Source organism: Scyliorhinus torazame, unplaced genomic scaffold (genome assembly GCF_047496885.1).
Source record: "Scyliorhinus torazame isolate Kashiwa2021f unplaced genomic scaffold, sScyTor2.1 scaffold_649, whole genome shotgun sequence".
In the NCBI taxonomy this organism is placed as follows: domain Eukaryota; kingdom Metazoa; phylum Chordata; class Chondrichthyes; order Carcharhiniformes; family Scyliorhinidae; genus Scyliorhinus; species Scyliorhinus torazame.
This window is the reverse complement of record NW_027308376.1, coordinates 62425-79336: the sequence shown is the minus strand read 5'-3', so window position 1 is coordinate 79336 and position 16912 is coordinate 62425. Positions and strand designations below refer to the sequence as shown.

General features: G+C 50.4%; 1 protein-coding gene across 1 annotated transcript in view; it reads left to right on the top strand.

The window, feature by feature from the left end:
• The window catches only part of LOC140406570 (transmembrane channel-like protein 7), a gene marked incomplete at its 3' end in the record, with an annotated part of 34082 nt that extends 17755 nt beyond the window's left edge, over positions 1-16327 (top strand). The window contains exons 3-5 of the mRNA XM_072494570.1: positions 9700-9852; positions 10525-10622; positions 16182-16327. Of these exons, the coding sequence (XP_072350671.1) occupies positions 9700-9852; positions 10525-10622; positions 16182-16327 (397 nt within the window). The remainder of the gene's footprint in view (positions 1-9699; positions 9853-10524; positions 10623-16181) is intronic.
• Positions 16328-16912: the final 585 nt, after the last annotated feature.

Here is a 16912-nt window from a genome sequence, read left to right as displayed (position 1 = left end):
CTGTACAGAGTCACTGTTTATTCAGGGTGAGGGTCACTCACTGTGTAACTGTACTGAGTCACTGTTAATTCAGGGTGAGGATCACTCACTTTGTAACTGTACAGAGTCATTGTTTATTCAGCAGGGTAAGGATCACTCACTGTGTAGCTGTACAGAGTCACTGTTTATTCAGGGTGAGGATCACTCACTGTGTAACTGTACAGAGTCACTGTTTATTCAGCAGGGTGAGGATCACTCACTGTGTAACTGTACAGAGTCACTGTTTATTCAGGGTGAGGATCACTCACTGTATAACTGTACAGAGTCACTGTTTATTCAGGGTGAGGATCACTCACTGTGTAACTGTACAGAGTCACTGTTTATTCAGGGTGAGGATCACTCACTGTGTAACTGTACAGAGTCACTGTTTATTCAGCAGGGTGAGGATCACTCACTGTGTAACTGTACAGAGTCACTGTTTATTCAGCAGAGTGAGGATCACTCACTATGTAACTGGACAGAGTCACTGTTTATTCAGGGTGAGGATCACTCACTGTGTAACTGTACAGAGTCACTGTTTATTCAGGGTGAGGATCACTCACTGTGTAACTGTACAGAGTCACTGTTTATTCAGCAGGGTGAGGATCACTCATTGTGTCACTGTACAGAGTCACTGTTTATTCAGCAGGGTGAGGATCACTCACTGTGTAACTGTACAGAGTCACTGTTTATTCAGCAGGGTGAGGATCACTCACTGTGTAACTGTACAGAGTCACTGTTTATTCAGCAGGGTGAGGATCACTCACTGTGTAACTGTACAGAGTCACTGTTTATTCAGGGTGAGGGTCACTCACTGTGTAACTGTACAGAGTCACTGTTTATTCAGCAGGGTGAGGATCACTCACTGTGTAACTGTACAGAGTCACTGTTTATTCAGGGTGAGGGTCACTCACTGTGTAACTGTACAGAGTCACTGTTTATTCAGGGTGAGGATCACTCACTGTGTAACTGTACAGAGTCACTGTTTATTCAGCAGTGTGAGGATCACTCACTGTGTAACTGTACAGAGTCACTGTTTATTCAGGGTGAGGGTCACTCACTGTGTAACTGTACAGAGTCACTGTTTATTCAGCAGGGTGAGGATCACTCACTGTGTAACTGTACAGAGTCACTGTTTATTCATGGTGAGGATCACTCACTGTGTAACTGTACAGAGTCACTGTTTATTCAGCAGGGTGAGCATCACTCACTGTGTAACTGTACAGAGTCACTGTTTATTCAGGGTGAGGATCACTCACTGTGTAACTGTACAGAGTCACTGTTTATTCAGGGTGAGGATCACTCACTGTGTAACTGTACAGAGTCACTGTTTATTCAGGGTGAGGATCACTCACTGTGTAACTGTACAGAGTCACTGTGTATTCAGCAGGGTGAGGATCACTCACTGTGTAACTGTACAGAGTCACTGTTTATTCAGCAGCGTGAGGATCACTCACTGTGTAACTGTACAGAGTCACTGTTTATTCAGGGTGAGGGTCACTCACTGTGTAATTGTACAGAGTCACTGTTTATTCAGGGTGAGGATCACTCACTGTGGAACTGTACAGAGTCACTGTTTATTCAGCAGTGTGAGGATCACTCACTGTGTAACTGTACAGAGTCACTGTTTATTCAGGGTGAGGATCACTCACTGTGTAACTGTACAGAGTCACTGTTTATTCAGGGTGAGGGTCACACACTGTGTAACTGTACAGAGTCACTGTTTATTCAGCAGGGTGAGGATCACTCACTGTGTAACTGTACAGAGTCACTGTTTATTCAGGGTGAGGATCACTCACTGTGTAACTGTACAGAGTCACTGTTTATTCAGGGTGAGGGTCACACACTGTGTAACTGTACAGAGTCACTGTTTATTCAGCAGGGTGAGGGTCACACACTGTGTAACTGTACAGAGTCACTGTTTATTCAGCAGGGTGAGGATCACTCACTGTGTAACTGTACAGAGTCACTGTTTATTCAGCAGGGTGAGGGTCACTCACTGTGTAACTGTACAGAGTCACTGTTTATTCAGCAGGGTGAGGATCACTCACTGTGTAACTGTACAGAGTCACTGTTTATTCAGGGTGAGGATCACTCACTGTGTAACTGTACAGAGTCACTGTTTATTCAGGGTGAGGATCACTCACTGTGTAACTGTACAGAGTCACTGTTTATTCAGCAGGGTGAGGATCACTCACTGTGTAACTGTACAGAGTCACTATTTATTCAGGGTGAGGATCACTCACTGTGTAACTGTACAGAGTCACTGTTTATTCAGCAGGGTGAGGGTCACTCACTGTGTAACTGTACAGAGTCACTGTTTATTCAGCAGTGTGAGGATCACTCACTGTGTAACTGTACAGAGTCACTGTTTATTCAGCAGGGTGAGGATCACTCACTGTGTAACTGTACAGAGTCACTGTTTATTCAGCAGGGTGAGGGTCACTCACTGTGTAACTGTACAGAGTCACTGTTTATTCAGCAGTGTGAGGATCACTCACTGTGGAACTGTACAGAGTCACTGTTTATTCAGGGTGAGGGTCACTCACTGTGTAACTGTACAGAGTCACTGTTTATTCAGGGTGAGGGTCACACACTGTGTAACTGTACAGAGTCACTGTTTATTCAGGGTGAGGATCACTCACTGTGTAACTGTACAGAGTCACTGTTTATTCAGCAGGGTGAGGATCACTCACTGTGTAACTGTACAGAGTCACTGTTTATTCAGCAGGGTGAGGGTCACTCTCTGTAACTGTACAGAGTCACTGTTTATTCAGGGTGAGGATCACTCACTGTGTAACTGTACAGAGTCACTGTTTATTCAGGGTGAGGATCACTCACTGTGTAACTGTACAGAGTCACTGTTTATTCAGCAGGGTGAGGATCACTCACTGTGTAACTGTACAGAGTCACTGTTTATTCAGCAGGGTGAGGGTCACTCACTGTGTAACTGTACAGAGTCACTGTTTATTCAGCAGGGTGAGGATCACTCACTGTGTAACTGTACAGAGTCACTGTTTATTCAGCAGGGTGACGATCACTCACTGTGTAACTGTACAGAGTCACTGTTTATTCAGGGGGAGGGTCACTCACTGTGTAACTGTACAGAGTCACTGTTTATTCAGCAGGGTGAGGATCACTCACTGTGTAACTGTACAGAGTCACTGTTTATTCAGCAGGGTGAGGATCACTCACTGTGTAACTGTACAGAGTCACTGTTTATTCAGCAGGGTGACGATCACTCACTGTGTAACTGTACAGAGTCACTGTTTATTCAGGGGGAGGGTCACTCACTGTGTAACTGTACAGAGTCACTGTTTATTCAGGGTGAGGATCACTCACTGTGTAACTGTACAGAGTCACTGTTTATTCAGCAGGGTGAGGATCACTCACTGTGTAACTGTACAGAGTCACTGTTTATTCAGCAGGGTGAGGATCACTCACTGTAACTGTACAGAGTCACTGTTTATTCAGGGTGAGGATCACTCACTGTGTAACTGTACAGAGTCACTGTTTATTCAGGGTGAGGATCACTCACTGTGTAACTGTACAGAGTCACTGTTTATTCAGCAGCGTGAGGATCACTCACTGTGTAACTGTATAGAGTCACTGTTTATTCAGCAGGGTGACGATCACTCACTGTGTAACTGTACAGAGTCACTGTTTATTCAGGGTGAGGATCACTCACTGTGTAACTGTACAGAGTCACTGTTTATTCAGCAGGGTGAGGATCACTCACTGTGTGACTGTACAGAGTCACTGTTTATTCACGGTGAGGATCACTCACTGTGTAACTGTACAGAGTCACTGTTTATTCAGGGTGAGTATCACTCACTGTGTAACTGTACAGAGTCACTGTTTATTCAGGGTGAGGATCACTCACTGTGTAACTGTACAGAGTCACTGTTTATTCAGGGTGAGTATCACTCACTGTGTAACTGTACAGAGTCACTGTTTATTCAGGGTGAGGATCACTCACTGTGTAACTGTACAGAGTCACTGTTTATTCAGCAGGGTGAGGATCACTCACTGTGTAACTGTACAGAGTCACTGTTTATTCAGCAGGGTGAGGATCACTCACTGTGTAACTGTACAGAGTCACTGTTTATTCAGGGGGAGGGTCACTCACTGTGTAACTGTACAGAGTCACTGTTTATTCAGCAGGGTGAGGATCACTCACTGTGTAACTGTACAGAGTCACTGTTTATTCAGGGTGAGGATCACTCACTGTGTAACTGTACAGAGTCACTGTTTATTCAGGGTGAGGATCACTCACTGTGTAACTGTACAGAGTCACTGTTTATTCAGGGTGAGGGTCACTCACTGTGTAACTGTACTGAGTCACTGTTTATTCAGGGTGAGGATCACTCACTGTGGAACTGTACAGAGTCACTGTTTATTCAGGGTGAGGATCACTCACTGTGTAACTGTACAGAGTCACTGTTTATTCAGGGTGAGGATCACTCACTGTGTAACTGTACAGAGTCACTGTTTATTCAGCAGGGTGAGGATCACTCACTGTGTAACTGTACAGAGTCACTGTTTATTCAGCAGGGTGAGGATCACTCACTGTGTAACTGTACAGAGTCACTATTTATTCAGTGTGAGGATCACTCACTGTGTAACTGTACAGAGTCACTGTTTATTCAGCAGGGTGAGGATCACTCACTGTGTAACTGTACAGAGTCACTGTTTATTCAGCAGGGTGAGGATCACTCACTGTGTAACTGTACAGAGTCACTGTTTATTCAGGGTGAGGATCACTCACTGTGTAACTGTACAGAGTCACTGTTTATTCAGCAGGGTGAGGATCACTCACTGTGTAACTGTACAGAGTCACTGTTTATTCAGGGTGAGGATCACTCACTGTGTAACTGTACAGAGTCACTGTTTATTCAGGGTGAGGGTCACTCACTGTGTAACTGTACTGAGTCACTGTTTATTCAGGGTGAGGGTCACTCACTGTGTAACTGTACAGAGTCACTGTTTATTCAGCAGGGTGAGGATCACTCACTGTGTGACTGTGCAGAGTCACTGTTTATTCAGCAGGGTGAGGATCACTCACTGTGTAACTGTACAGAGTCACTGTTTATTCAGCAGGGTGAGGATCACTCACTGTGTAACTGTACAGAGTCACTGTTTATTCAGGGTGAGGATCACTCACTGTGTAACTGTACAGAGTCACTGTTTATTCAGCAGGGTGACGATCACTCACTGTGTAACTGTACAGAGTCACTGTTTATTCAGCAGGGTGAGGATCACTCACTGTGTAACTGTACAGAGTCACTGTTTATTCAGGGTGAGGATCACTCACTGTGTAACTGTACAGAGTCACTGTTTATTCAGCAGGGTGAGGATCACTCACTGTGTAACTGTACAGAGTCACTGTTTATTCAGCAGGGTGAGGATCACTCACTGTGTAACTGTACAGAGTCACTGTTTATTCAGCAGGGTGAGGATCACTCACTGCGTAACTGTACAGAGTCACTGTTTATTCAGGGTGAGGATCACTCACTGTGTAACTGTGCATAGTCACTGTTTATTCAGCAGGGTGAGGATCACTCACTGTGTAACTGTACAGAGTAACTGTTTATTCAGGGTGAGGATCACTCACTGTGTAACTGTACAGAGTCACTGTTTATTCAGCAGGGTGAGGGTCACTCACTGTGTAACTGTACAGAGTCACTGTTTATTCAGAGTGAGGATCACTCACTGTGTAACTGTACAGAGTCACTGTTTATTCAGCAGGGTGAGGGTCACTCACTGTGTAACTGTACAGAGTCACTGTTTATTCAGCAGGGTGAGGATCACTCACTGTGTAACTGTACCGAGTCACTGTTTATTCAGGGTGAGGATCACTCACTGTGTAACTGTACAGAGTCACTGTTTATTCAGGGTGAGGATCACTCACTGTGTAACTGTACAGAGTCACTGTTTATTCAGGGCGAGGATCACTCACTGTGTAACTGTACAGAGTCACTGTTTACTCAGCAGGGTGAGGATCACTCACTGTGTAACTGTACAGAGTCACTGTTTATTCAGGGCGAGGATCACTCACTGTGTAACTGTACAGAGTCACTGTTTATTCAGCAGGGTGAGGATCACTCACTGTGTAACTGTACAGAGTCACTGTTTATTCAGGGTGAGGATCACTCACTGTGTAACTGTACAGAGTCACTGTTTATTCAGGGCGAGGATCACTCACTGTGTAACTGTACAGAGTCACTGTTTATTCAGCAGGGTGAGGATCACTCACTGTGTAACTGTACAGAGTCACTGTTTATTCAGGGTGAGGATCACTCACTGTTTAACTGTACAGAGTCACTGTTTATTCAGCAGGGTGAGGATCACTCACTGTGTAACTGTACAGAGTCACTGTTTATTCAGCAGGGTGAGGATCACTCACTGTGTAACTGTACAGAGTCACTGTTTATTCAGGGTGAGGATCACTCACTGTGTAACTGTACAGAGTCACTGTTTATTCAGCAGTGTGAGGATCACTCACTGTGTAACTGTACAGAGTCACTGTTTATTCAGCAGGGTGAGGATCACTCACTGTGTAACTATACAGAGTTACTATTTATTCAGGGTGAGGATCACTCACTGTAACTGTACAGAGTCACTGTTTATTCAGCAGGGTGAGGGTCACTCACTGTGTAACTGTACAGAGTCACTGTTTATTCAGGGTGAGGATCACTCACTGTGTAACTGTACAGAGTCACTGTTTATTCAGGGTGAGGATCACTCACTGTGTAACTGTACAGAGTCACTGTTTATTCAGCAGGGTGAGGATCACTCACTGTGTAACTGTACAGAGTCACTGTTTATTCAGCAGGGTGAGGATCACTCACTGTGTAACTGTACAGAGTCACTGTTTATTCAGGGTGAGGGTCACTCACTGTGTAACTGTACAGAGTCACTGTTTATTCAGCAGGGTGAGGATCACTCACTGTGTAACTGTACAGAGTCACTGTTTATTCAGCAGGGTGAGTATCACTCACTGTGTAACTGTACAGAGTCACTGTTTATTCAGGGTGAGGATCACTCACTGTGTAACTGTACAGAGTCACTGCTTATTCAGGGTGAGGATCACTCACTGTGTAACTGTACAGAGTCACTGTTTATTCAGCAGGGCGAGGATCACTCACTGTGTAACTGTACAGAGTCACTGTTTATTCAGCAGGGTGAGTATCACTCACTGTGTAACTGTACAGAGTCACTGTTTATTCAGGGTGAGGATCACTCACTGTGTAACTGTACAGAGTCACTGTTTATTCAGGGTGAGGATCACTCACTGTGTAACTGTACAGAGTCACGGTTTATTCAGCAGGGTGAGGATCACTCACTGTGTAACTACAGAGTCACTGTTTATTCAGCAGGGTGAGGATCACTCACTGTGTAACTGTACAGAGTCACTGTTTATTCAGGGTGAGGGTCACTCACTGTGTAACTGTACAGAGTCACTGTTTATTCAGGGTGAGGGTCACTCACTGTGTAACTGTACAGAGTCACTGTTTATTCAGCAGGGTGAGGATCTTTCACTGCGTAACTGTACAGAGTCACTGTTTATTCAGGGTGAGGATCACTCACTGTGTAACTGTACAGAGTCACTGTTTATTCAGCAGGGTGAGTATCACTCACTGTGTAACTGTACAGAGTCACTGTTTATTCAGGGTGAGGATCACTCACTGTGTAACTGTACAGAGTCACTGTTTATTCAGGGTGAGGATCACTCACTGTGTAACTGTACAGAGTCACTGTTTATTCAGCAGGGTGAGGATCACTCACTGTGTAACTGTACAGAGTCACTGTTTATTCAGCAGGGTGAGGATCACTCACTGTGTAACTGTACAGAGTCACTGTTTATTCAGCAGGGTGAGGATCACTCACTGTGTAACTGTACAGAGACACTGTTTATTCAGGGTGAGGATCACTCACTGTGTAACTGTACAGAGACACTGTTTATTCAGCAGGGTGAGGATCACTCACTGTGTAACTGTACAGAGTCACTGTTTATTCAGCAGGGAGAGGATCACTCACTGTGGAACTGTACAGAGTCACTGTTTATTCAGCAGGGTGAGGATCACTCACTGTGTAACTGTACAGAGTCTCTGTTTATTCAGCAGGGTGAGGATCACTCACTGTGTAACTGTACAGAGTCACTGTTTATTCAGCAGGGTGAGGATCACTCACTGTGTAACTGTACAGAGTCACTGTTTATTCAGCAGGGTGAGGATCACTCACTGTGTAACTGTACAGAGTCAATGTTTATTGAGCAGGGTGAGGGTCACTCACTGTGTAACTGTACAGAGTCACTGTTTATTCAGCAGGGTGAGGATCACTCACTGTGTAACTGTACAGAGTCACTGTTTATTCAGCAGGGTGAGGATCACTCACTGTGTAACTGTACAGAGTCACTGTTTATTCAGGGTGAGGATCACTCACTGTGTAACTGTACAGAGTCACTGTTTATTCAGGGTGAGGGTCACACACTGTGTAACTGTACAGAGTCACTGTTTATTCAGCAGGGTGAGGATCACTCACTGTGTAACTGTACAGAGTCACTGTTTATTCAGCAGGGTGAGGATCACTCACTGTGTAACTGTACAGAGACACTGTTTATTCAGGGTGAGGATCACCCACTGTGTAACTGTACAGATTCACTGTTTATTCAGGGTGAGGATCACTCACTGTGTAACTGTACAGAGTCACTGTTTATTCAGGGTGAGGATCACTCACTGTGTAACTGTACAGAGTCACTGTTTATTCAGCAGGGTGAGGATCACTCACTGTGTAACTGTACAGAGTCACTGTTTATTCAGCAGGGTGAGGATCACTCACTGTGTAACTGTACAGAGTCACTGTTTATTCAGCAGGGTGAGGATCACTCACTGTGTAACTGTACAGAGTCACTGTTTATTCAGGGTGAGGATCACTCACTGTGTAACTGTACAGAGTCACTGTTTATTCAGGGTGAGGGTCACACACTGTGTAACTGTACAGAGTCACTGTTTATTCAGCAGGGTGAGGATCACTCACTGTGTAACTGTACAGAGTCACTGTTTATTCAGCAGGGTGAGGATCACTCACTGTGTAACTGTACAGAGTCACTGTTTATTCAGCAGGGTGAGGATCACTCACTGTGTAACTGTACAGAGTCACTGTTTATTCAGCAGGGTGAGGATCACTCACTGTGTAACTGTACAGAGTCACTGTTTATTCAGCAGGGTGAGGATCACTCACTGTGTAACTGTACAGAGTCACTGTTTATTCAGGGTGAGGATCACTCACTGTGTAACTGTACAGAGTCACTGTTTATTCAGCAGGGTGAGGATCACTCACTGTGTAACTGTACAGAAACACTGTTTATTCAGCAGGGTGAGGATCACTCACTGTGTAACTGTACAGAGTCACTGTTTATTCAGCAGGGTGAGGATCACTCACTGTGTAACTGTACAGAGTCACTGTTTATTCAGGGTGAGGATCACTCACTGTGTAACTGTACAGAGTCACTGTTTATTCAGCAGGGTGAGGATCACTCACTGTGTAACTGTACAGAAACACTGTTTATTCAGCAGGGTGAGGATCACTCACTGTGTAACTGTACAGAGTCACTGTTTATTCAGGGTGAGGATCACTCACTGTGTCGCCTCCACGCTGACTCTCGCTCTCCTTCTCCAGGGCACTTTGGGACGGGCATCGGTTCGTACTTCAGTTTCCTGCGCTTCCTGGTGTTGCTCAACATCTGTACGTTTGTCCTGATCGCTGCGTTTGTGGTCATCCCTGTCATCACCTTCGAACGGCTGAAGGGAGAGACGCAATGGACAACCACAGGTGAGGCACCTCCACCGCTCCCGTCCACCCGCGATTGGCTGTTTGCGCTCCTGGGTGACCCTTGCGTTTCGGGCCAGGGTTTAGAGAACCCCAAAGTGTATCGTGGAGTTCACCTGACCCACAACTTTGAATAGATTGTGGTATGGGGACCACACGGCCCACTCGACACAGGTGCGATGTAACAGAGATCCACAGTACCTCCAAATTAAAACAATGTGCCTTTTGAAACCAGTTAACACTTTCTAAACTCACGGAAAACAACTATCCACACCAATAATCTCCCGAAGAATACAATACTCTATAAGTAACTCTTCATCTTTCCTTGCAACATCCATAAGACAAAAAGAACCCTTTTTACCGAAAGACATCAGGTTTAACTTCTCGCCTGAGAGCAGTTACCACTTTGAAATCACCAAATGGACATTCTTAAGCTCGCAGAGATTCATACACATCTTCTTCGAGCTTGTCCAAATCTACAACGAAACCAAACACACCCTGAAGCAAATAGCCTAAAACGAGAGTAAGAAGCTGACAGACAGCCCAGCCCCACCCACTTTCCGACATCACTGATTAACACCCACTTCTTAAAGGTACATCCACTACAGCTATTTTATACACACCCATTTCTTAAAGGTGCTCTCACACGACACATGTTTGTCATTTGAATTTCAGCCCCCCCTCCGCAGGGTGGAAATTGTACAGAGTACGATCCCACACGCCAGGGACTGGTCAGCTTCTACGAGTACGCGTTGGATATTCTGTCTGGAACGGTGAGTACTGAGGGAGTGCCGCACTGTCAGAGGGTCAGTACTGAGGGAGCGCCGCACTGTCAGAGTGTCAGTACTGAGGGAGCGCCGCTGCTGTCAGAGGGTCAGTACTGAGGGAGTGCCGCACTGTCAGAGGATCAGTACTGAGGGAGTGCCGCACTGTCAAAGGGTCAGTACTGAGGGAGTGCCGCACTGTCAGAGGGTCAGTACTGAGAGAGAGCCGCACTGTCAGAGGGTCAGTACTGAGGGAGTGCCGCACTGTCAGAGGGTCAGTACTGAGGGAGTGCCGCACTGTCAGAGGGTCAGTACTGAGGGAGCGCCGCACTGTCAGAGGGTCAGTACTGAGGGAGCGCCGCACTGTCAGAGGGTCAGTACTGAGGGAGTGCTGCACTGTCAGAGGGTCAGTACTGAGGGAGTGCCGCACTGTCAGAGGGTCAGTACTGAGGGAGTGGCTCACTGTCAGAGGGTCAGTACTGAGGGAGTGCCGCACTGTCAGAGGGTCAGTACTGAGGGAGTGCCGCACTGTCAGAGGGTCAGTACTGAGGGAGCCCCGCGCTGTCAGAGGGTCAGTACTGAGGGAGTGCCGCACTGTCAGAGGGTCAGTACTGAGGGAGTGCCGCACTGTCAGAGGGTCAGTACTGAGGGAATGCCGCACTGTCCGAGGGTCAGTACTGAGGGAGTGCCGCACTGTCAGAGGGTCAGTTCTGAGGGAGTGCCGCACTGTCAGAGGGTCAGTACTGAGGGAGTGTCGCACTGTCAGAGGGTCAGTACTGAGGGAGTGCCGCACTGTCAGAGGGACAGTACTGTGGGAGTGCCGCACTGTCAGAGTGTCAGTACTGAGGGAGCCCCGCACTGTCAGAGGGTCAGTACTGAGGGAGTGCTGCACTGTCAGAGGGACAGTACTGAGGGAGTGCCGCACTGTCAGAGGGTCAGTACTGAGGGAGTGCTGCACTGTCAGAGGGTCAGTACTGAGGGAGTTCCGCACTGTCAGAGGGTCAGTACTGAGGGAGTGCTGCACTGTCAGAGGGTCAGTACTGAGGGAGCGCCGCACTGTCAGAGGGTCAGTACTGAGGGAGTGCTGCACTGTCAGAGGGTCAGTACTGAGGGAGTTCCGCACTGTCAGAGGTTCAGTACTGAGGGAGCGCCGCACTGTCAGAGGGTCAGTACTGAGGGAGCGCCGCACTGTCAGAGGGTCAGTACTGAGGGAGTGCCGCACTGTCAGAGGGTCAGTACTGAGGGAGTGCCGCACTGTCAGAGGGTCAGTACTGAGCGAGTGCCGCACTGTCAGAGGGTCAATACTGAGGGAGTGCCGCACTGTCAGAGGGTCAGTACTGAGGGAGTGCCGCACTGTCAGAGGGTCAGTACTGAGGGAGTGCCGCACTGTCAGAGGATCAGTACTGAGGGAGTGCCGCACTGTCAGAGGGTCAGTACTGAGGGAGTGCCGCACTGTCAGAGGGTCAGTACTGAGGGAGTGCTGCACTGTCAGAGGGTCAGTACTGAGTGAGTGCCGCACTGTCAGAGGGTCAGTACTGAGGGAGTGCCGCACAGTCAGAGGGTCAGTACTGAGGGAGTGCCGCACTGTCAGAGGGTCAGTACTGAGGGAATGCCGCACTGTCAGAGGGTCAGTACTGAGGGAGTGCCGCACTGTCAGAGGGTCAGTGCTGAGGGAATGCCGCACTGTCAGAGGGTCAGTACTGAGGGAGTGCCGCACAGTCAGAGGGTCAGTACTGAGGGAGTGCCGCACTGTCAGAGGGTCAGTACTGAGGGAATGCCGCACTGTCAGAGGGTCAGTACTGAGGGAGCGCCGCACTGTCAGAGGGTCAGTGCTGAGGGAGTGCTGCACTGTCAGAGGGTCAGTACTGAGGGAGTGCCGCACTGTCAGAGGGTCAGTACTGAGGGAGTGCCGCACTGTCAGAGGGTCAGTACTGAGGGAGTGCTGCACTGTCATAGGGTCAGTACTGGGGGAGTGCCGCACTGTCAGAGGGTCAGTACTGAGGGAGTGCTGCACTGTCATAGGGTCAGTACTGAGGGAGCGCCGCACTGTCAGAGTGTCAGTACTGAGGGAGCCCCGCACTGTCAGATGGTCAGCACTGAGGGAGTGCCGCATGGTCAGAGGGTCAGTACTGAGGGAGTGCTGCACTGTCAGAGGGTCTGTACTGAGGGAGTGCCGCACTGTCAGAGGGTCAGTACTGAGGGAGTGCCGCACTGTCAGAGGGTCAGTACTGAGGGAGTGCCGCACTGTCAGAGGGTCAGCACTGAGGGAGTGCTGCACTGTCAGAGGGTCAGTGCTGAGGGAGTGCCGCACTGTCAGAGGGTCAGTACTGAGGGAGTGCCGCACTGTCAGAGGGTCAGTACTGAGGGAGTGCTGCACTGTCAGAGGGTCTGTACTGAGGGAGTGCCGCACTGTCAGAGGGTCAGTACTGAGGGAGTGCCGCACTGTCAGAGGGTCAGTACTGAGGGAGTGCCGCACTGTCAGAGGGTCAGTACTGAGGGAGTGCTGCACTGTCAGAGGGTCAGTACTGAGGGAGTGCCGCACTGTCAGAGGGTCAGTACTGAGGGAGTGCCGCACTGTCAGAGGATCAGTACTGAGGGAGTGCTGCACTGTCAGAGGGTCAGTACTGAGGGAGTGCTGCACTGTCAGAGGGTCAGTACTGAGGGAGTGCCGTACTGTCAGAGGGTCAGTACTGAGCGAATGCCGCACTGTTAGAGGGTCAGTACTGAGGGAGTGCCGCACTGTCAGAGGGTCAGTACTGAGGGAGTGCTGCACTGTCAGAGGGTCAGTACTGAGGGAGCGCTGCACTGTCAGAGGGTCTGTACTGAGGGAGTGCCGCACTGTCAGAGGGTCAGTACTGAGGGAGTGCCGCACTGTCAGAGGGTCAGTACTGAGGGAGTGCCGCACTGTCAGAGGGTCAGTACTGAGGGAGTGCCGCACTGTCAGAGGGTCAGTACTGAGGGAGCGCCGCACTGTCAGAGGGTCAGTACTGAGGGAGTGCCGCACTGTCAGAGGGTCAGTACTGAGGGAGTGCTGCACTGTCAGAGGGTCAGTACTGAGGGAGTGCCGCACTGTCAGATGGTCAGCACTGAGGGAGTGCCGCACTATCAGAGGGTCAGTACTGAGGGAGCGCCGCACTGTCAGAGGGTCAGTACTGAGGGAGTGCCGCACTGTCAGATGGTCAGCACTGAGGGAGTGCCGCATGGTCAGAGGGTCAGTACTGAGGGAGTGCCGCACTGTCAGAGGGTCAGTACTGAGGGAGTGCCGCACTGTCAGAGGGTCAGTACTGAGGGAGTGCCGCACTGACAGAGGGTCAGTACTGAGGGAGTGCCGCACTGTCAGAGGGTCAGTACTGAGGGAGTGCTGCACTGTCAGAGGGTCAGTACTGAGCGAGTGCCGCACTGTCAGAGGGTCAGTACTGAGGGAGTGCTGCACTGTCAGAGGGTCAGTACTGAGGGAGTGCCGCACTGTCAGAGGGTCAGTACTGAGGGAGTGCCGCACTGTCAGAGGGTCAGTACTGAGGGAGTGCCGCACTGTCAGAGGGTCAGTACTGAGGGAGTGCCGCACAGTCAGAGGGTCAGTACTGAGGGAGTGCCGCACTGTCAGAGGGTCAGTACTGAGGGAATGCCGCACTGTCAGAGGGTCAGTACTGAGGGAGCGCCGCACTGTCAGAGGGTCAGTGCTGAGGGAGTGCTGCACTGTCAGAGGGTCAGTACTGAGGGAGTGCCGCACTGTCAGAGGGTCAGTACTGAGGGAGTGCCGCACTGTCAGAGGGTCAGTACTGAGGGAGTGCTGCACTGTCATAGGGTCAGTACTGGGGGAGTGCCGCACTGTCAGAGGGTCAGTACTGAGGGAGTGCTGCACTGTCATAGGGTCAGTACTGAGGGAGCGCCGCACTGTCAGAGTGTCAGTACTGAGGGAGCCCCGCACTGTCAGATGGTCAGCACTGAGGGAGTGCCGCATGGTCAGAGGGTCAGTACTGAGGGAGTGCTGCACTGTCAGAGGGTCTGTACTGAGGGAGTGCCGCACTGTCAGAGGGTCAGTACTGAGGGAGTGCCGCACTGTCAGAGGGTCAGTACTGAGGGAGTGCCGCACTGTCAGAGGGTCAGCACTGAGGGAGTGCTGCACTGTCAGAGGGTCAGTGCTGAGGGAGTGCCGCACTGTCAGAGGGTCAGTACTGAGGGAGTGCCGCACTGTCAGAGGGTCAGTACTGAGGGAGTGCTGCACTGTCAGAGGGTCTGTACTGAGGGAGTGCCGCACTGTCAGAGGGTCAGTACTGAGGGAGTGCCGCACTGTCAGAGGGTCAGTACTGAGGGAGTGCCGCACTGTCAGAGGGTCAGTACTGAGGGAGTGCTGCACTGTCAGAGGGTCAGTACTGAGGGAGTGCCGCACTGTCAGAGGGTCAGTACTGAGGGAGTGCCGCACTGTCAGAGGATCAGTACTGAGGGAGTGCTGCACTGTCAGAGGGTCAGTACTGAGGGAGTGCTGCACTGTCAGAGGGTCAGTACTGAGGGAGTGCCGTACTGTCAGAGGGTCAGTACTGAGCGAATGCCGCACTGTTAGAGGGTCAGTACTGAGGGAGTGCCGCACTGTCAGAGGGTCAGTACTGAGGGAGTGCTGCACTGTCAGAGGGTCAGTACTGAGGGAGCGCTGCACTGTCAGAGGGTCTGTACTGAGGGAGTGCCGCACTGTCAGAGGGTCAGTACTGAGGGAGTGCCGCACTGTCAGAGGGTCAGTACTGAGGGAGTGCCGCACTGTCAGAGGGTCAGTACTGAGGGAGTGCCGCACTGTCAGAGGGTCAGTACTGAGGGAGCGCCGCACTGTCAGAGGGTCAGTACTGAGGGAGTGCCGCACTGTCAGAGGGTCAGTACTGAGGGAGTGCTGCACTGTCAGAGGGTCAGTACTGAGGGAGTGCCGCACTGTCAGATGGTCAGCACTGAGGGAGTGCCGCACTATCAGAGGGTCAGTACTGAGGGAGCGCCGCACTGTCAGAGGGTCAGTACTGAGGGAGTGCCGCACTGTCAGATGGTCAGCACTGAGGGAGTGCCACACTGTCAGAGGGTCAGTACTGAGCGAGTGCCGCACTGTCAGAGGGTCAGTACTGAGGGAGTGCCGCATGGTCAGAGGGTCAGTACTGAGGGAGTGCCGCACTGTCAGAGGGTCAGTACTGAGGGAGTGCCGCACTGTCAGAGGGTCAGTACTGAGGGAGTGCCGCACTGTCAGAGGGTCAGTACTGAGGGAGTGCCGCACTGTCAGAGGGTCAGTACTGAGGGAGAGCCGCACTGTCAGAGGGTCAGTACTGAGGGAGTGCCGCACTGTCAGAAGGTCAGTACTGAGGGAGTGCCGCACTGTCAGAGGGTCAGTACTGAGGGAGTGCTGCACTGTCAGAGGGTCAGTACTGAGGGAGCGCTGCACTGTCAGAGGGTCAGTACTGAGGGAGTGCCGCACTGTCAGAGGGTCAGTACTGAGAGAGTGCCGCACTGTCAGAAGGTCAGTACTGAGGGAGCGCCGCACTGTCAGAGGGTCAGTACTGAGGGAGTGATGAAGGTGTCCGTCTCTCTCTCTCACAGGGATTGCTGGAACATTCCTATTTGTTCTATGGGTTCTATCCTCCGGGTCGTGTGCAGGTTTATGGATTCAGCTACAATTCCCCGATCGCCTACCTGTTGACGATGGTCAGTTTCTTCCTGATGTCATTCTGCTGGACAGTTCACAGGTAGGAATCTGCCTCCAGTATCTCTGTATCGAGAGTGAGAATGGGGGTCCTGAGACCTGAGTTCGCAGACGGAATCCTCGCCTGATGTCCAGTTTCACTCCGTGCCGACTGGGGGGAGAACTATCAACTCCGTCCCTCCTGCATTCACTCCCTCCACTCTTTCTCTACCTCCCCTCACTCTCCCCCGCCCAGTCCCTCTCCCCTCGCTCACTCTCTCTACCTCCCCTCACTCTCCCTCACCCAGTCCCTCTCCCCTCTCTCACTCTCTCTACCTCCCCACACTCTCCCTTGCACACTCCCTCTCCCCACCCTCTCTCTACCTCCCCTCACTCTCCCTCACCTACTCCTTCTCCCCTTCCCTCGCGCACTCTCCCTCTCTCTCACTCTCTCCTCCACTCTCTCTCTCTCTCTCTCCATTCTCTCGCGCTCTCTCTCTCTCTCTCTCCCCCTTCGCTCTCTCTCTCTCTCTCACTCTCCCCTTCTCTCTCTCTCAGCCTCCCCTTCCCTCTCTCTCTCTCTCGCTCTCTCCACTTCCCCCCCTCTCTCTCTCTCCCTCCCTCTCTCTCTCTCCCCTTCCCTCTCTCT